Source organism: Molothrus ater, chromosome 5 (assembly GCF_012460135.2).
Source record: "Molothrus ater isolate BHLD 08-10-18 breed brown headed cowbird chromosome 5, BPBGC_Mater_1.1, whole genome shotgun sequence".
NCBI classification, from domain to species: domain Eukaryota; kingdom Metazoa; phylum Chordata; class Aves; order Passeriformes; family Icteridae; genus Molothrus; species Molothrus ater.
The window spans coordinates 70,358,189-70,377,481 of NC_050482.2; the positions used below are offsets into that span (position 1 = coordinate 70,358,189).

The 19,293-nt window shown below is 40.0% G+C and overlaps 1 protein-coding gene across 1 annotated transcript in view; it reads left to right on the plus strand.

Annotated features, from left to right (window-relative positions):
• The window catches only part of PIK3C2G (phosphatidylinositol-4-phosphate 3-kinase catalytic subunit type 2 gamma), a 190,033-nt gene that overhangs the window by 143,673 nt on the left and 27,067 nt on the right, over window positions 1–19,293 (plus strand). The window contains exons 26-29 of the mRNA XM_036401795.2: window positions 3,070–3,262; window positions 3,804–3,925; window positions 8,605–8,713; window positions 17,655–17,727. Of these exons, the coding sequence (XP_036257688.1) occupies window positions 3,070–3,262; window positions 3,804–3,925; window positions 8,605–8,713; window positions 17,655–17,727 (497 nt within the window). The remainder of the gene's footprint in view (window positions 1–3,069; window positions 3,263–3,803; window positions 3,926–8,604; window positions 8,714–17,654; window positions 17,728–19,293) is intronic.

Below are 19,293 nucleotides of genomic sequence, written 5' to 3' on the forward strand. Positions count from 1 at the left end.
AAAACTAAAGTGGCAAACTACCACTAGGCACTTGTGAAAACATCAGCCAAACTTTTCATCCATCTCCTTTTACACAAGCAGCCAGACAGTCTGTTCATGTTTTACCTGATACTGTAATTTGACAGCTCTGTAGAAAGAAAGAAGCCAAATCTGAAATTCAAAGTCAATTCAGCAGGTGGAAAGCAGAAAGTCATTACTTTCCAATAATCCCAGATATTTAACTTTCTTTTCTGAGAAGTAGGTCAGAAACCAATCTGCATGGTAAACAGTTATTGTCATGTGGAAAATAGCATTTTTCTCCCTGAAAACTGTGTTGGCAATATTTGGATTCACTGCTAATGTTACTCTAGTTAATGACAGTTTCCAGTTTTCTTCTGATTAACCTGGGCTTTTAATACTCTTTGTACTGTTCACTTAGTTTAGCAATCTTTAGACCATCAGGCACTAATTTTCTATGCAGCCTGGGCTACCAGAGCTCTCAAATAAATAAGGAACTTTTTGTCACCTTTGTGAAGGCAAAGCTTTGGGCACAGGCAAAGGTGGTAATGGCCAGGGAGCAAGAGGAGGATTTTTACAGAGAAGACCCATGACCTTACTGCTTTCAACTATTGCTAAGCTTAATGTGGCTAGAGAAAAGGAGGTGTATGGGGATCTGGGAGAGTTCAAGGAGAAACTTCCACCACTGGTCCTCAGGATGAACTTTAAAAATGCCAACAGAAAGGGGAGTCGGGTACCACAATGTGATAAACTGGGTCACTGAACTGATCCAGGCCAAAAATAAATTGCAAAAGCTCAAAAAGGTAAGACACACAGGTTTGATGTACCCCATTGCTCCCATATTTAGTTAAGAACCAGCTTTTGGGAAAAAGGGTTTCCTCAAGCCAATTTGCCCTTGAAAGAAAATGCAGAGAGCCACAAGCAGAGTTGTTCCACCTTGCTGGGGAGACACGGAATAGCCAATAGGCCTTGATTTCTTTGTTGATTACATGTAATAAGGTTTGCTTAATGTTTTCTATCCTGGCAAAGAGGACTGCATGCAGGCAAAACAGAGAGGGGGAGAAAACAACTCATACTTCTGTTCTTATTTGATTTTAGACGTAATAATTTTAAATAACTCAGAGGGAAAATCTGCAGTGATGACAACACAAGGCTCTGTTTTAGATCTAAAGGATGTGGTTAGCAATCAGGGTTTTATAAGTATTTTAGAAGCCTAATGGCCCCATGAAAGGAATAGTGGTAGTCTGATATGTAGTGATGATGTCTGAATTACTAGTAATTTACAAGCTGAGGCCTGTTTTATGTAAATTAAAATGCAGTGTGTTTAGCTGCAAAGTTATTGTGCCTCTTATACTAATGTGGCAAATTCCCTAACTGCTGTGCCATAATATGGCCAGTTACAGACTCTATAACCTAATGTCTCAGTGATTTAGGAAGTGTTTAAGCTACACATTAAATTAAACACATAGGAGTTAAAAAGGAAGAGTTCACCCCTGATGCAGCCTGGTTAATCATCACTGAATTGATTCTGTACTAATATTTTGAAATGAGATTTGTTTTCTTGTTTTACTCAGTGTGTTAATTTGTTTAATTCATTAAATAGTTTGTGTCTGTTTCTGAAGAACATAATTAATAATTAAGGTAATTAACCAAATCAATTCTGAGGTACCTTTCCTTGTATTACATTAAGAGGAACATATACATCTTTCCTCAGTTTACTATCCCTAATTAGTGTATGATAAATTCACACCCTGTTTTGAATAAAATCTGAATTTCAGGGAGGCGAGCTGGGAAGATACCTGTAGGTAGAATATTCCTTATTCTTTCTGGTTTGGTTTAATCTGTGAAGTTGCAAACTTTAGCCAGAGCATCTGAGATCATGGAAATTAGGCTAATGCAATGAATGGACTTGATTTCAAATGATTGCACTACACATTCCAACCCTCTCACAGAAACCCATGAATAGAAATCTAATCTGAAATGACAGGTGGAGCATTTGCTCAGCTTTGGACAAGGCATGATGAAGGTGGTTAAGGATGTTGTCAGCCCTTGTAACCTTGTTAGATATAATCCAAAACTGGGAGAAAGAAAGAAAAGAGAAAAAAAGAAAACACAGCAAACCCCTGACAATTTGGTAGAAGCCTTGCTGCCATGCATTTTGAAATTAATGGGTTGTTGTTCTATATAATCAGAACAGATATAGGATACCTTCAGAGAGCTGTAGAACTAAGCAGGGAAACAAAAAAACATTACCATCAGAAGTTAATAGGTCTTAAAATTCAATCAGCAATCGAATTCAAGAGAGAAGTGCTTCCAAAGAGTACTGCATCTCACTCTTCAAAGACCTGTGATTATCTTGGGTTGTTATTTCTCAAGTCGAGTTCAATCTCACATTTGCAGCATATATATTCATGTTTATCTAGGGTTTTTTTTAATCTATTGTGTCTTTTCTGATGAAAGATCTCAAAACTCAAGGCAATCAAAACAGTTTTCTGGCTCCCCTTGCACAGGGATGAGATGGAGTGAGATACCAGGAGAAAATTTCTCTTTTTTTTTCTTTTAAATTCAACTTAAGCAGTTCCACAGGGATAGAGCTTTTAAGAGCTAGGTAGAGGATTTAGCAACACATCATGCTCAGCTAAATCACAAATTGAATCCAAGAGCCCTGCTCAAACACGTGTAAGCCCATGTGAGGTTAGTGTAACCAAAAATAAATATAATCAAAACTAGTGCCTTCTCTCCTGGAAGCAAAAGGAACACGTGCTGTTCAACCCTGGGACTCCTCAGAACACACTTGGAAATGTTCTGATGTCTGAAAGAAGTCAAGCTCGTGAGGAATAGCTGCTCCAAGCTAAGCCTTGAGGCAGGTTGTGGCAAGAGTACTCCTTTAAGCAGTAGAGCTCAGGGGCTGGATGTGCTGCAGTGCAAATGGCAGTGACTGGTGTGTGGGGGGTATGTGAGGTAGGCTTTAGAATCTGGGATTTTTTGGACTTGGATCCATAAAAAGAGGGGTCATGGAGTAGAAAAAGAAAAAGGCATGAATAGCACCTCTTCTGTTTGTTCATTTTTCAGGAAAATAAAGGAAAGTTTGGAGTGCTTTCCTGTTAAACTCAACAACTTGATCCACACGCTCATGCAGATGTCAGTGGGGAGCTCTGCAAAGCCTCCAGCTCCAGAGAGTGTCCCCCAGGAATGGATGATGCTGGACACAGAGAGGTCAATTGCAAGGGCCACCATTCTGGGATTCAGCAGAAAGCCCAACCCTGTATGTATTATCTTCTTTGCTTGCCCTCATTTGCCTGATCTTTAATGACACTTTCAAGAACTCATGCACTCTCCCTCCTCCTTTATAGAGATTTGCTTGTGCTCCATTAAAACCATCATGGGATGAATAGTGGTGCCATAAGCAGTGAGCTACCAGAGAGCAAAAGCACCAGGCAGACAGATATTTGCAGGGAGCCATTAAGGAGAACAGTTCATTCCCTATAGTGAAAAATAAATCAAGAGCTAATTAAAGCATCCAGAAGGAAAGCATGGCACAAAATTAGGAAGCCTAATAGAAATTGGAGGCTGTTATATGATGCTTTAATGGTGCACTATTAGTTTTCACACACTGCAGTGATCTTTCAGTGTTTGAGTTGTATGCTACCCAGGCAAGTTTCTCTTCCTGTGCAGCAAGGACTATGAATTACAAACTGAATTCTCTGGCACTTGGCAGTACATTAAAGGAAGGTTTTGCTTTGTTGAAATCACCCTATATGTTTTCTTCATTTCTCTGCTCTGTCTCTCTTTTTCCCCCAACACAGGTTTACCTCATCCAGGTGGTGCAGACCTGCAACGTGGTCACCTTCGTGGAAAAATCATTCCAGCAGCTCTCAAAACTTCACAGCCACCTCCAGAAGCAATTCCCATCTCATGCCCTCCCAGAGTAAGGCAGCATAATAGTCAATGTTATTCTGCTGTTAAGTGGTTCTCTCTTCTGTGCTCAGATAAATCTGTGAGAATATTCACAGCAGATGTATTTTTAGAAACACAAAGGCAGAGAGACATATTCTATCGAGCCTCCTATTCAGCCCCAGAAGAAACTGAATCACAGGCCATTGTGGCAGTCTAAGTTTTATATTTTATTGTTCCTTTTTTTAATGGGAGGAGAAAAGGGGAACAGCTTGGGCCTGAAAAAAACTACTCATGAAATTAAAGGGTAAGTGGTGTTGACTTAATTAAAGGCACCTCTAATAGTTTTTTACTTTCTTCATTTTGTTTATCAAAACTTATGGCAAGATCCATATGTCCAAGTAATGTAGGAATGTTCACAGTGAGTCAGAACAGAAATCTCTGACTCTAGTGCCATGATGAACATTTTTACAACATGGTACACATTCCCCCAGCTGAGAAATACACAATAATTTTATGTACTGTCCTGCCCCCAAGCCCAACACTTTGTGCCTCACATAATTCAGTTTAACATCCTTTGAAAAATCTGCTGTCATTACTTGCAATAATTCTGAATATTACTTTCTATCCATGTGCATGTCCTTTCCTGCTTTTCATTTTCTGAAAGTTATTTCTTTACAGTTTCCTGGGGTAGTGAGTCCCATGGTTTATTTCTGTCTTACATAAACCAGCTTTATCTTATGTAATGATTGTCCATGGCTTTAGAAAGACAAGTGGTTTTTCCTACATATATGATATACCTTGTACTGCATACACCAGTGAGTACAAAGTAGTCCTCTCTTAGATAATCTTTCTGACTCACCTGGTACAAGCCCTTCTTCAAGCTCAATCTACAAAAAAAATCATAAATCTAGCCAAAAATACCAGCAGCTTACTTAAACCAAGCTGAGATTTAAGTGATAGGCTTGAAAAAGAGAAAGGTCTTTGGATTAGACATGAAGTAAATAGCCACAAACATGGTTTGAACTTAAAGTCCATGAATTTCAGATCCAAAGCTGATATTCCCTTGAGCTCATGAGAAGCATTCTGAAAAAATGGCTTAAGGTTAGTTAATTCTAGAGAATCTGTCTCCTGCCTGAGGGGATTTTATTGACTCCAATTTGATTCATTATGGCTTTCTCACATGAACTGGTTTGCAGCAGCTGGTGAGAATTGAAATTTCACTAAACAAATACTGAAAAAAATTGTTTGAATCATGGTTTTGATTTGGAGATATTGCAGGCTAACTATTGGGTTGTAAAACAAAATATTTAACAAGGACCTGTTTATGAATTTTTCCTGTGGTGAGCAGAGCCCTTTGAAAAGAAAATACATTTCTCTTCAGAAACACATAAACCTCAGAAACCCTGTAGTGAATTTCAAAAATAGTACTAGTCATTTCTCAGATAAATCTACTTCTGATAAAATCCTTTGCAACATTTTCACAGCTAAAGAGCACTTCAGAACTCACTGAGGGTAAATCTACATATACTGAGGCTGTCTCTAGGAGCTCCAGTGCTTTATTGCCATAATTCAGTCCCAGCAGTATCCTGTCACTGCAGGATCTTTCCATAAGATTGTGTTAAAACAATTCATTTTATGATGTTTTTTGATAGGCATGTTTTTTAATGGTATAATTTTGTGTTGTGTTCTAACAGAACTTCATTAATTGGAGGTTTTTCATGTATCCCAGATTTTATTCTAATAATAAAAACCTAATTATTTCTTTATAGGAAGTTATTACTGAAACTGCCATTCCATATCAGACCATTAGTCTGTCTGTGTATTACAAAGCTCCAGCTCTGGCTGATGCCAGATGCTTCAAAGGAAGGAAAAAGCCTTGTTCCACAATGTAATCACAAAATCAGTTTAAAAGTGTCTGATTAAAAAATTTAAATGTTTAATATTGCTAGAATATTAATTGGAACTGCTAACAGAAAGGACTTGGTTTCTGCTTTGTAATGATTCTATGGAATTGTACATATTCATATCTCATTAGGAGAAAACAACGAAATATGAGAGTGCTTCATACGAGTGCTAAATACTGAGTGTATTGTAAGAAACACATGGCAAAAGCTCAGAGTTCCCAGAATCTGAAATTTTGCTATTGACATGTATTCATTCAGCCCACATTTAAAAGTTAGAAACACAGCTGCCCTTGCACTCTAGCACCATCCTTCTCTTGATTTTTTTGAGGGTATTAATTGTGTTTAATTATTGTTTTGTAAAGTGCCAACAATCTTTTCACCCAACAAAACCTGTAGGTGACATAACTGATACACAGAACACTGTTCAGACAAGTAGGAAATGCAATGTTCTGTGTAGGACATTTGCACATGGTGCAAGTTTATATTTTTCTGATCCATTTCAAGAAGATGCCAAGTATCAGGTTAGAAAGTTCACCTTTTCTAACACAAGTGCACTCCCAAGGGCAAGGCCACTTACAGCACAGCCATGATCCAACAAAGGCAAGCAGGGCTTTAAAAGAAGGGTTCAGTGCCACCACAAGGTTCACATTGTACTTCACTCCAGCAGTCATTGAGGCCATCAATCTGCAGTTTCTCTGTCCTCTGTTTGGCCACTGTGCTCTGGGTGCATCTTCTGAGGGTCTGCACTCTCCAGCCAGAGCCCTCTCTTTGTGTTACACAGACTGATTCATTTTAAGCTGCTTCCAAACTGTTCTCCTCTCCCAGCCCTTGAAAGAAGCCTCTGTGTGCCAGATGACCTGGGCTCTATTTTTATCTGTGCTGTTCACATGTGTCATGAGCCAGGGTCGTGTCACTTTTCCCTCCTCATTGTGTGTCCTGCCACTGTGATTTTGAGGGAAGAGTGTCCTCTTGCTACCCATCTGTGCAGCCCCTAAGTGAACCCTGATCTTCCAGTGCCATGGGCAAGGACCAGCAGAAGTTCATCCATACATGCAGCATGCTGATGTCATCCTGCTCCCTCTCTGGTTTAATCCCAGACTAAATCACACCAGAGCTGAGTTTTCTCTATAAGATTTTGCAGCTGCCTTCCTAAAGGCTGGCCAAGTGTACCACAAACCAGACAGATCCTTTGTCTGAACCCTTCAGACATATGTTGAGATCTGTTGGATAAAAAAAAGCTCACAGCAGTGATGCCTCAGGTTTAGCTTTTATATTTTTCAGATTCTGTGCTGCTTTAGTGTGTGGGTCTGGGCTTCCTATCAGGGGATGGTGAGCTCTCTCTTTTGTGTCAGAGCAGGGACACAAAACAATTCCTGCTCCAGCTGGGCACCAAGGACAAATGATCCAAATCTCAGCCCCAAGAGCACAAACACCATGGGTTGAAGAGAGAAAAACAAGCAGGGTGGGACTGCAGGGGCTAAAGCTGGAATGGGACAATGAACTGCAAGATGCAAATGGAGCAGAACTGATCAAAGGGAGAGACCCCGGGAGCGCTGGTGCATTTTGGGGCCATTTTGGTTCATCTTGGGTGCAGGCCTGGCTGGGCTCTTGTGCTGCCCAAGGTGGATCCATTGAGGAGATCCTTTGACTAAATCCCTGCTTTATTCTTTAGCTCTGCCCAGCCTCTGTTCTAGCTCAGTCTTCACAAGGCATCAGCAGAAAAGAACGAGTTTTGTAAGCAAGGCACCCTTGATTATTTACAGTGGTGGTGGTGAGACATGAAATACCACCAGGTGAAAACTTCTACTTTTCTCTGCCTCATACATTAGAGGACATAAAGCATAATGTTAATTATGAATCCTGCTATTAGCAATCCGTATCACCAAGCCCATTAAGTGCAATTTAACACAGATAGCTTTTCTAATGCTCCTTCAGCCTGGGAGATAAATACCCTTTGTCAGGGCAAGGTTAATACAAATTGATTATGTGTGTTGTTAAAACTCTAACCTTTTGACTGATCCAATATGCATTGTCTCTAAAATGCAAAGATGATTCAAGTAAAAAAATGGGAGGTTTTGACATTTTCAACGACCAAAGTATTTGAAAATTGACACAAGGCCATTCTATGCATGTGTAATTTATTTACTAACCCAAATTTAAATTCATCTTAATAAAAATTCAGCAAGAACATTACTTTTGCTATTTTTATTGTTATTGGTTTTTGCTGGGATTGATTTTGTTAGTGTGATGATCGTTTGTTTTCATAGATTATTTTTATTATGCCAGTACCTGAAATTAGATATGGGATCAGGGGCCTACTCTGAAAACCTTATCTACACTCTAAATAGCTGAAGTAAAAAAATGCTAGCAATGATATATTCATCAAATGTCACATTGTTGCTGTAAGGCTTTGGTGCTCAATGTTCTGTGGTAAGGATATGTCAACTCTGGGCTGAGATCAGAGATCTGTTGTGCAAAAAGGCAGTGTTTTCTTGGGATCATAAAGGGCCAGTTATTCAGAGCTATTTAGAGACCATAAAAGGCAAAGTGTATTGTAGGATTTGTTTATTTATTTACTTACTTTTAAATTAATTATTTAGAGAGAAAAAGTGCTTCAGTATGAGACAATTTAGCAGCAAATTATTAGAAGAAAGTGAATCACTGTAATATGACCCTGTAAGCATTTCTTCCCTTACCTGCAAAACCTCTTAGGAAATCTTGGCTTTCTTCTGTTAAGTACAGCTGGAAATATTTTCAGCAAATACAGAGTGCAAGAGTTCTGCTCATAAATATTCTTCTTTTGCAGGTTTCCCCACCCATGGCATTTACCTTTTCCGGATCTTGAACATGAGAGCGTGAAGGATTTGAATCTCTATCTGAAGCAGCTATTAAGTGGCTCCAGGAAACTGGCTAATGTGAGCATTTGCAGTATTTCTTTTATTTGCACATGATTTCTAGTAGCATTTCACCAAAAGATTCAGGAAATTTTCCATTGCCTGTTTAAAAAAAAAAAAACTACATAAGTGACACATCTTCTAATGATGTATTTTGGGATGGAGCCATTGCAGCATTCATCAAAACTTAAGACAAAGACAAGTAGGACTGAGAAATAGTTTATTAGACTTGGCAGGGCATTTTTCAGAAAAAAAAACTTTGCTTCCTTTGCTGCCATCGAAAAGTAGTGATTCACTGAATTTTTGACAGTAAGGAGTAGGTTCTGAGAAATGTAACGTCTAAAAAAAGAAGTAAGCTTTGAAATATTGAAAAGTCTGATTTTGACAGTTGTTAAATGAAAAGTTCCATTCTTGCAGCCCAGAAATACCTTTTTCAAAATGTATTTAACGGGTAGAAGAAAGTTTTCCAAACATAAGAACTAACCCAGAATGTTTCAATAACATCAGAATGATGCATTGAGTCCATTAAAACTGGTGTTTTCTCATTTTTTATTCATTATTGTTTTCTGAGGCTTGTGGTTATCCTCCTGCTTAAAAATGGAGAGCCAAAATGGTAACAAATATTGACTTTTCATTGTCTGGGCCAGCACAAGGCCTTGTGCACCTCAGGGCCACAGCACAAACTGGGGCTGCTTGGGCTTCATAGCAAGGACAGCCAAAAGAGGATATGACAGGATGTTTGATCTCCAAAATCTCCAACATCTTGCAGGAGGGGAGAAAAAAAAAGTTTCCTGCCTAACTATATAACTTTCCCAGCTGTGACTTTGTAATGGAGATTAAAGAGGAAATTGTCCATATGCCATACAAGCAGAAGTTTTCTTATTAATATGAATATAGATTCTGAGCCCTGAGTTGAAATTGAGATTTCCAAAGAGGATAAAAATCTTTTTGACTCACTGAGTTACAGGTAATTTGGTAAGAACAGATGACTTGGGTGCTTGGCTCCTTTGACTGACACTGCCAAATAATCTGCTCATGTTTGGGCAGATTATTGTGCAAGTAAAATACAAGAAATTTCACCTCAGCATGAGGAAGGACTTTTTTACACTGAGGGTGGCAGAGCCCTGGAGCAGCTGCCCAGGAGGTCATGGAGTTTCTGTATCTGGAGACATTCCCAACCCACCTGGACACATTCCTGTGTCACCTGCCCTGGGTGACCCTGTTGTGGCAGCAGGGTTGGCCTGGATGATCTCCAAAGGTCTCTTCCAAGCCTGAGGATTCTGTGGTTCCTTTCTGACCCCCATGTTAGGGCCATGGGTTTATTTCACATCAGTGCCCTCAGTCACAGCTGAGGAAAAGCTGATCTAAGCCTGTGACCCAGAAATGAAGAGCTCAGTGTCTTCTGCTGTGCTCTGGACTGCTGGGAGGTACAGGGATTTTCAATTTGGGCCAAGCACTGCTGTGCAGAAGCCTAATCTACAGCTGAAAAATTAGGCTGCTGAAAGCCCTGGGATAGTCATAAAAGCATTTCCCAGTGGTGCACAGAAGCTCTGCTGTGCCTCCTGCTCCTTGGGGTGGTGCTCAGGCAGAGCAGGCTGCCTGGCCTCCTCCTCAGAAAACCCCAATGTCCTTCCCAGTGTCCCTCCTGCTCCCTTTGTGCGTTTGCAGCACACAGCCCTGGAGCTGGGACATCCTCCCAGCCCTGGAACACAACCATGGCTGAGGTGTTGGAGGTAACTCTGGGCAGATGTGCTCAGGAACAGGCACTGCTGTGGTTCTGAGCCACAAAATAAAACTGGTTTTAAGGAAAAGCTTTTGGGGAAGTCAATGTCATCATCTTAGATGTGCCAGTATGAAAAACTTGGCTGCATCACTTAAAAGTAAATGTTTTACTTAGTAAGATCCAGAACTTGAAACTTTTTTAGGAAGCTGTGTTGTAGCTCATCTGAGCACCTCACCCAGTGATGACATTAATTAACACAAGGTTTCCTGAGAAAAACATGCACCACAAACACAAAGCTGCTTAGTAATGCATTACATTAATCAAGAATAAGATTTATTTATGTATCTATTTATGACTATCACCATGTATTGATTCTGCTTTTAAAATGAAACCTTTAAGAACTGTTGAGAGTGAGCAATTTTCCAGGCTGGTACAGCCTGGAGGGCTGAACCACGAGGAGAAGAAAGCAATTTTGTACCTGTGAGGGCTGTGCTGGACTTGGAGGGCAAGGGATAAGGAGCAGAGGAATGAGCAGATTGTTCCCATCCTAAAGTGCTGCTGCATGTGGGAAATCATCTTGCTCACCCCCATGCAGCTAACCTGCAATTCTGGATGATAACCTTTCAAGTTATTGATACTCCATAAACATTGAATCGTTATTTTTACCTCAATATGCTTCTCCTGCTGGGAGGTGGGAGAAATTTAGAAAATACTGACGTGTTCTGACCCACTTAGAACAAGGAGAGCAGTTGGTGGGTAATTTCCTTTGTATTACCTTTTCCTTTACTTTTCACTTTGGTATGACTCTTTTGAAAATATCATGGTGTTATCTTTGCTTTAGCCAGAGCCTCCAAGCCTAGGAGGCTTTCTTGGTAAAAATAAATACAATTATTTCGTCCCTTTCCATGCCTATGACAACTTTGCAGTCAAATTTGTCCTTTTTCTCAAAATGTTAAGGAGCCTGGCTGAAACCATTGAGTGAGTTGTCAGTTTTCAAGCATTATCAAACTGTCATTCCTATGAAATAGTAAAACTATGTAGGAATAAATAATTAACTCATAAATTTGTGAAGATCTAGGAAGATCAGTTGCCTGGAGAACAGGAGTCCTTTTACTTTCTTTCTACAGTCATTTATGCTGAATTGTAGGTGTAATTTATTGTAGCTGTAGAGTGGGCTGCAGTATTGTCTGAGATAGGGAGAAGAGTTTTTATCTCATTATAAAATACCCTTGTAACACTTGTAATCTCTGTAAACACATTAACCTAAATGACTAGGCTCCATTTTCTGCTCTGAAGAATTTAGTCCAGTCCACACAGGACTGAACACATGCTTGGTTCTACCAATCAAGTAATTATAAATCCTGGAAATGAAGAAAGAATCAGATTACATCCAAATTCCTTCCTCAGTCATGCCTTAAGTGCAAGCTTTTTTAGTCTACACTAAGTTATGATTATGAAAATTTTATTATAATTGAGAGTAAGTCAGAATGTCACTGACCTTTTCTGCTAAATGCTTGGAATTAAGGAGGAGAGGTGGAAAACAGATGCCTTCTTATTTGCACTGGAGCTCAAATGGAATTAAATGTTTCTTCAAACCCTTCTTTAATAAATAGAAACTTTTTCTTCCTCTATCTCTGAATTTTAGTGCCAGATCCAGTAAATGCAGAAACATCAGTTGGGGGAATATTTGTTCTTGGACCAGTTTAAATCTTAAATGTGCTCGTGTCCATCCCTGTTCAAGGGTGTTTTTTTTTAAGTCTATGGTTTACTTTAAGCATAAGCCTCACTTAGTTACTTTTATTGAAGAATTGCCTAGAATAGGAGTCCTTTTTTAGATTCAGGTTAGCAGTGTTATAAATAACTCCCTCACCAGACTGTGTTCATGAACAAGCTGTATTCATTGCATCAATCACTAACATGCAGAAATTGATGAACCTTCATTGTCAAACTGAGTCAATTAGGACAGGATGAAAAACAGGTTTCTGCGCCTTTTTATTTTATATTTTTTTTAATTTCATTCTACTTGTCCCAAACCAGAGTCAGTATTTCTGATCACAGCAAAATAACGTTTAGTTTTGGGCCAGCTGCACCACTGCTGACTGACTCATCACCTGCATGCACTGAAATACCTGAGTTTTTTAGATCTGCAGGACAAAATTCTTAACAATCTTCAGAATCCTTGAGTTTTGCTCCATTAAATGGTAAAACAACCAAGTGATATCACCAATAAGAGGTGAAGCACCAAGAAATACTGAACTGAGAGTTGATAACATGGAAGAGGACAAAAATGTGTTCTTAAAGCATAAAGTCTGTGATAAAAGACAGCTGCTGACCATTGTTGTATTTTTCTGTTTCACTCAATTCCAGCTGAGGGATGGGCTGGATGGTAACTGCAGCCCAAATCTCATCACATAAATTAGGGCTGCCCTGGTGGCTCCTCCTTTTATTGCTGTATCATAGGAGGGTTGTGCACTGCCCGGGGACACAAAATCAAGGTAAGACTCCATTAATTGAGTCTGGTTTTTGCCCCAGTGTCAAACACAATAGTGAGTGCAGGTGCACAGTAGGTTAGTCAGTAAAAAAAAAAAAATTCTTTTGGAGTTTGAGTCTAGAAAGATTTTCTAAGTATTCAAATTAACAGAGGACTTTGGAGGTGAAGATAAACCTTGTGCAGGCAGGTAAGCAAACAGTGATGTTGTTTCAGCTGTGGATAGGTTCTGTAAACAGCTTTATAGTGACTTATAGGCTTTGTAAATGGACTTTAAAGAGGATGTAAATGGGAATGATTGTAAATTATGTTCACTCATTTTCCAGCACACAGTAAAAACCAGGCCCACAGCATTGTTCTAGGGTGAATGATGTTTTACACTGTAAAAGTAATCAATTTGATAAGAGCTTCCCATATTTCATTTCTATTTTATTCTCTGGTGCTCCTTGTGATTTGCAGAGATGAAGAAAAAGCTCCCACATGCCTGTATGGGGGTACATAAAGAGGGGGAACAAAGTGCTCCCAGGGTGTGTGGGTCCCTTAAACTTCACCACTCCTCTGTTCCTGTGGCAGGGCACCCAGCAGAGCCAAAATGGGGAGGGTTCAAAGTCCTCTCTCTTCTCCTGTCCTTTCCTGAAGTTATAACAGCTGCACCAAGGTCAGCTTTTTCTGGTTGCTTTCTTTCCTGCTGATTCTCCATCCTGTGACAGTTGAAAAGGAGCATGGGTGTTCTCTGACCCCAAATCTACTCCAGCACAGCTGAAAAGAAAGCTGGAAGCAGAGGGGAGGCTGCTTTTCTTTCTATTGAAATTAAATCTGCCTTGAAACCTGGCTGTGTTTCACAAACTGCAAAGTGATTTTCTGGTTAGTGTCTGATGGAGAGCAACAGACAAATTCTATCATGCTGCAGCAGTGCAGGGCTGTGCCAGCCCCCCAAAGCCACTGAAATATTTATTTCAGTTGGGTCCTAGTGCAAGTAAAGGTGGAGTTTGTGCCTTTTGAGTTTAATGGCTGAAAAAAGGTCTCCGAGTTCTAGCCAGACTGACCACACAGACCACTCTGCTCCTGTTTGGGATAATGTGCTGAGTGACCTGCAAAAAATCAGAATTACCTGTTGAAGATTATTGTCTTATTAGGTAAGAATGCTTGGGCAAATGATAGGAGGACTTCCTAAGTGTGCAATATTTTAGGAAATTTCCATTTGCTGATTTAAAGGTAAGATTTCCAAGGGGGAAGAGGGTGAGGGAATGCTTTGGTCATCCTCAGTGCCTTTCTTTCTGCCAAGGCCATCATGGGGTCTCCGAGATTGCCACCCCCTGTCACTTCCGTGTAACAAAAACTGCTGGGTTAGAAATGGACTCTGCACCTTCAAACAGCTCATACAAGTGTTCAAAGCTCTGCTAGATCTGGTTTTGTTTAGCAGTGTGCTTGGCTTAATTCTGTGCTCCAGTCACATTAGCTGGGGTCCAGCTGCTGGAGGTCTCACAGATTCAGGAATCACCTGGAAGTTCAGTATGATTTTTGGAGGTCTGCTGGAAAAGGGGGAGCTCGATAAGGCACTTACCCATTTTCTGGTGGAAATCTAAGTGGTGGAGTCCTGCAGCAGGCAAATTAGCACAGGTCAGGGGGAAATTGCTGTCTTTTAAATAACAGTGTGCACAATGCTTCTCTGCACAAACAGCCAGGAGACACCCCCAGTGCTTCTGAAGCACCTTGCCCTGGACAGCCTGCTGCATCTGCTCCTGCCACACGATCTGCTCCATTCAGGTTTTGCATTCCTTCTGCCAACATCAGCCTTGCTGCTTCCCCTCAGGCTTCTTTTGAGCATGATGGGCCCACAGGGTGCATGCCAGTCCTGTCCATGCCTGTTGTAAGTTCTGCACATTTCCACCCTCGTGTCACTGTCATATTTTCTGAAAAATCCCTTTGCCAGGATTTCTTCTATGGGAAATTGAGAAGCCTCAGAGAGAAATGTAAATAATAATTATCTGATTGCTTCTCCTTGTGTTTTGCTGCTTTGGAATGTGGTAGGTGATTCCTTCATTGGTTCCATGTGAATCGTTTTAACTTAATGACCAATCCCAGTCCAGCTGTGTCAGGACTCTGGTCAGTCACGGGTTTTTATTATTCATTCTTGTCCAGCCTTCTGATGTATCCTCTCTCTTTCTTAAGTATAGTTTAAGTATGTACTATACTATAATATAATATAATAATCAGCCTTCTGAGAACTTGGAGTCAAATTCTCATCTCACCTCATCCTGGGGACCTCACAACACCACACTCCTGTACTTAAACCAAATGTCCGTTTTTTTCAGCCTTCTCTCCATTAGAATGAGATTTTGGAATTTTTGCCTGAAACAATCTCTGCACGTCCTATTTACAAACCTCTTGCTTTGTATTATTTGTCTTGCATTTCTATTTATTGCAGAAAGAGTAGGTGGAGAGGAAGCAGAAAAAACATCATGCTGCTCAGAGTGGAATTTTTTATTTCTCTTTCAAGTCAGTTTGTGTATCTTTATTTCCACCTCCTGCCTACTTCTCTCAAGATCTTTGAAGTCATAGGGCCACTTGAGTTTGCTTATTTTCAGGCTGTCAAATAAAGGCTGGGCTGCCAAAAATACACTCTCAACCCTGGAGATTTCCTACACTTGGGACTTGTGCTGAAACAGCAAGTGAAGGTCCCCTGGGGAATAACTCTGCTGTTTAAAGCTGCTGGAAGCTGTGGCAGGTGTATGGGCTTACCCCTGTCAGCTGTCTTCATCAGATGGGAGAATAATTACTCGTGTTCAGTACAGACAGGTGTATTGGCAGTCCACTGCTAATAACTTAAGGATCTGTCATTCAATTCAAGGAAAACAGTTATGTTGAGTTTTCTTTCTTTTTGTCTTTTTTTTTCCCGATTTTTGTTTTAAAGAAAATATCAATGTGGGAGGAAAAACTCCAAACAGTAGAGTGAAAAATGAAAGGCAACTGTGAAAATAAACCCAGATTTCTAAATCTTATCTCTCCACTGAGCATACACATCTGTTCCTGTGTCTGCTGTAACCACATGTTAACTCCTCACTAGCTGCTTTTGTCACTACCCCGTTCCTTTTCTTTTTTCCTTACACGAGTTATGCTACATCTTGTCAAATTGAAGGAACACAAATACTACTTGAAGTACATCTTGCTGATAAGAGACACATTATTTTCCACTGACTGGAAAAAAACAATGGTGACATTTTAATGCTGGAATCTGAAAAGTCTCTTGTCCTACCCATTCATTACAGTGTCAGTCCATGTAACATCAGCATGAATGTAACAATTCTAACCCTCTTAAAGAATGGCCATTCTGAAATATGGCTTTATGAAAAGCCAATAAAATGCAATTACTGTCCAGCTTTGATTCAGAGTCATAAGAGTCCATTTAAGAATTCACGTTTTTATTACCTTGCAAAATACTGAAATCTGGGGATTTGCTTTATTGTTTTAATTCTCTCCAGCTGAAGGTAACTACCTGTTATATATGTTCACTAGAGCAGCACAGGTCAGTACATAAAAATAAAAGTTATAGCAGTACATAAGGTGGATTACTCTTTTAAACAGGAGGGTGAAATACGATCCTGCCTTTCACTCCCTGTGGGTTTCTGGTAGGATTTAACTGTGTATGGAGCTTTTCAGCACAAGTGTCCATTAAGCTGCTGTGGGAGGGAGGTTTGCACAATATCTGAGCCTCAGGGAGGCACACGCGAGGTCAGGTACTTGGGGTCAGTCCCGTGCCAAGGGCAAGTTCCCTGCTTAGTGCACAGCCCAGAGTGGAGATGCTCTCCTGCCTTTGTTTCACACAGGGGCTGCTCTGTCACAGCATCTGCAGCTGCTCAGACAAATCTTGAGCTACTGGAGATGGAGCACAAGCACAGATCTATGGCCCCACAGCGTGGGAATCCAACATCAGAGGGTTTTGGGAGAGCTGCAAAAGGCAGGCCTCAGAGACAGCAGAACTGTGATTAGAGCTAAGCAGTAGCCATGAGATAGGTCAGCAGAAAAATTATGTAAGAAGTAGAAAAGTAAGGACAAATAGAACAATGGTCTAGAATAGTGAACACTTGTCTAGAATAACTCCCTAAGCTACAGAAAAGTTTATCTAGCAAGATATTAGGAAATTCTAAGCTTAATAATGGACCTCTGTGCATTGGGTTTTAAGGCTTACAAGCAGGTATTGTATTTGAAATAAGCAACCATTGTTTTAACCAAAGGTACCTGTGCTTACAGTGGTTGGATGGAACTACTGTCAGCGTGCTCTTGCTTTGTGTGACTGGTCAAAAAAACTTACTTTATAAGTTGTAACATTAAGTTCCTCGTCTGCTGCCTGGGATGTGAGCTGCTGGCATCTTCCCATTGCCATAACCATGTAATGAGGCTGATGCTGGAAAATAAACCAGCTCAGGGCACATTCCCAGCAGTCCTGTCCTGTTTGTGATTTGTACATACACAAATCTGTGGCCCCACAGCTCTGAAGTGTGCTGACAGAAAGGGGCCAGGTAGGCACCAAAGCAGCATCCCTGAGTGCTAAAGGACACCATCATCATTCTCCCAGTGCCACAGCAGAAGTCACTCCTGGATTCCTAGCTCATGATCAAAAGGGAAAAGCTACCTTTTATTGCTAACTCTAATATGTGCATTAAAAATTACCAGCAAGCTTCTGGGGGGAATGATACAAGGAACAGAGTGCAACATATGATATTACCTACAGTGTTTGTGTTCTCTTTCAGAATGAGCTTGTACTCAGCTTCTTCCTCAGCTGGTCCAAAAATACCTTGGCAGAACAATCATCTCTGACCTTAGGTATGTGGATTACCAATCTTATTTCTTTTCTAAGAAATTATAATCTTTGATAGTTTTATGCAAAGGTGAGTCCAAAGTGTTTAGATGGTTTGGGGTTTTTTTAGGATGTAATTCCCGATTTCTCAAAGTCTTTGAAAATGTGTTACTGACGTCACCTGTAGATTTCTTTCTCTTTCTCAAATTCCTTTCAGCCTTGCTTCATTTCTTTTTGAATAAACATGCTTATATACAAAGCAAAAGTTCATTTACACAAATTGTGGCAAGTTTCTTGTTTTACAAAACAAAATATTCAAAGATTTTGGAGGAAAGGATGTGAGTCATGACAAAGCACAATGTGTGCTTGCACAAGCGAAGAAAATCAGGGGTGACTTCTAAAGTAATTTTCACAATGAGTGGAGCAAGTAAATAACAGAACATTATGTTAATGCTTAGGCATACATTATTAATGTCTGTGGTAATTCACTTCTAGCTAAATGAGATGCTGCACTGTTCCCTTAGCCTATCTAAATACTTAACCCATTTTCCTCTTCTGTCCAGCCCCTAATTTAATCTAATTTCTGACATTACAGCATTAAGAGCCAAAGCATAAACCATAAAAAGTAAACTCTGAATGTTTATTGTCTTCCACTGCCTTAGTTCTGCACTGATAATAATCTTCTGTACTCAGTTTTTAGGCAAAATAAAACCTCATAAAGGAGTCTGCAGCTGCACTCTGCACCACAACAATTCAGCTGGTTGTTATGTGCTCCAAGTGATAGGATGGTTTCCAAGATCATCAGTTTTCCACATTTCAGAAGGGATTGTATCTCTGCATATTTAGTTTGCATGTCCATTAAGTTAATTTAATCCCTCTGCAGACAGAGGTTTCATTATCTCTTTTGCTGGGACCAGTTTTTTTTAATCCATCAGAACAAAATAAATCCCATTCTGGCTTCTCAGCCTTTGGAAGATTCCCCCTGTGTGGAGTTTATTTGATTAGGGCATGCCATTATCATATTAAACCCATTATGACTATTGAAAATTACTAATGGTTGCTCTAACTTTTACAAAGGATCAGGGAGATAATGCAAAGATGTCCTAGGTGTTAGGAACATGTAATCTGGGTCCATGGGCTGCATCTCTCTGTAGGTGTCTTTAAGCAAAGTTACAGATGTCAGAGGGAGCTGAGGCACAAGGCAGTTAAAACCCCAGAATAATTTTGATATGTCACTAATATTCAGCTGCCTAATTCTTACAGAGAATCTGGGTGTAAAAGTTTTATGCAAAATCACGAACTGAATCTGTAATAAAATTGAGAAATAACTTGCAACATCATAATTCCTACAGCAGTGACCTGAGCCAGTGTAGTCTGAAGGATGAGCTGCCACTGTCATATTTTCTGGAAAAATCCCTTTGCCAGGATTTCTTCTCTGGGGAAGCTGAGAAGCCTCAGAGAAAAAGGAAAACAAAATCTCATTTGCTTCTCCTATGTTTTGCTGCTTTAGAATGTGGTTGGAGATTGTTTATCTAACATGTGAATTGGTTTTACTTATTGGTCAATTACAGTCCAGTTGTGTCAAGGCTCTG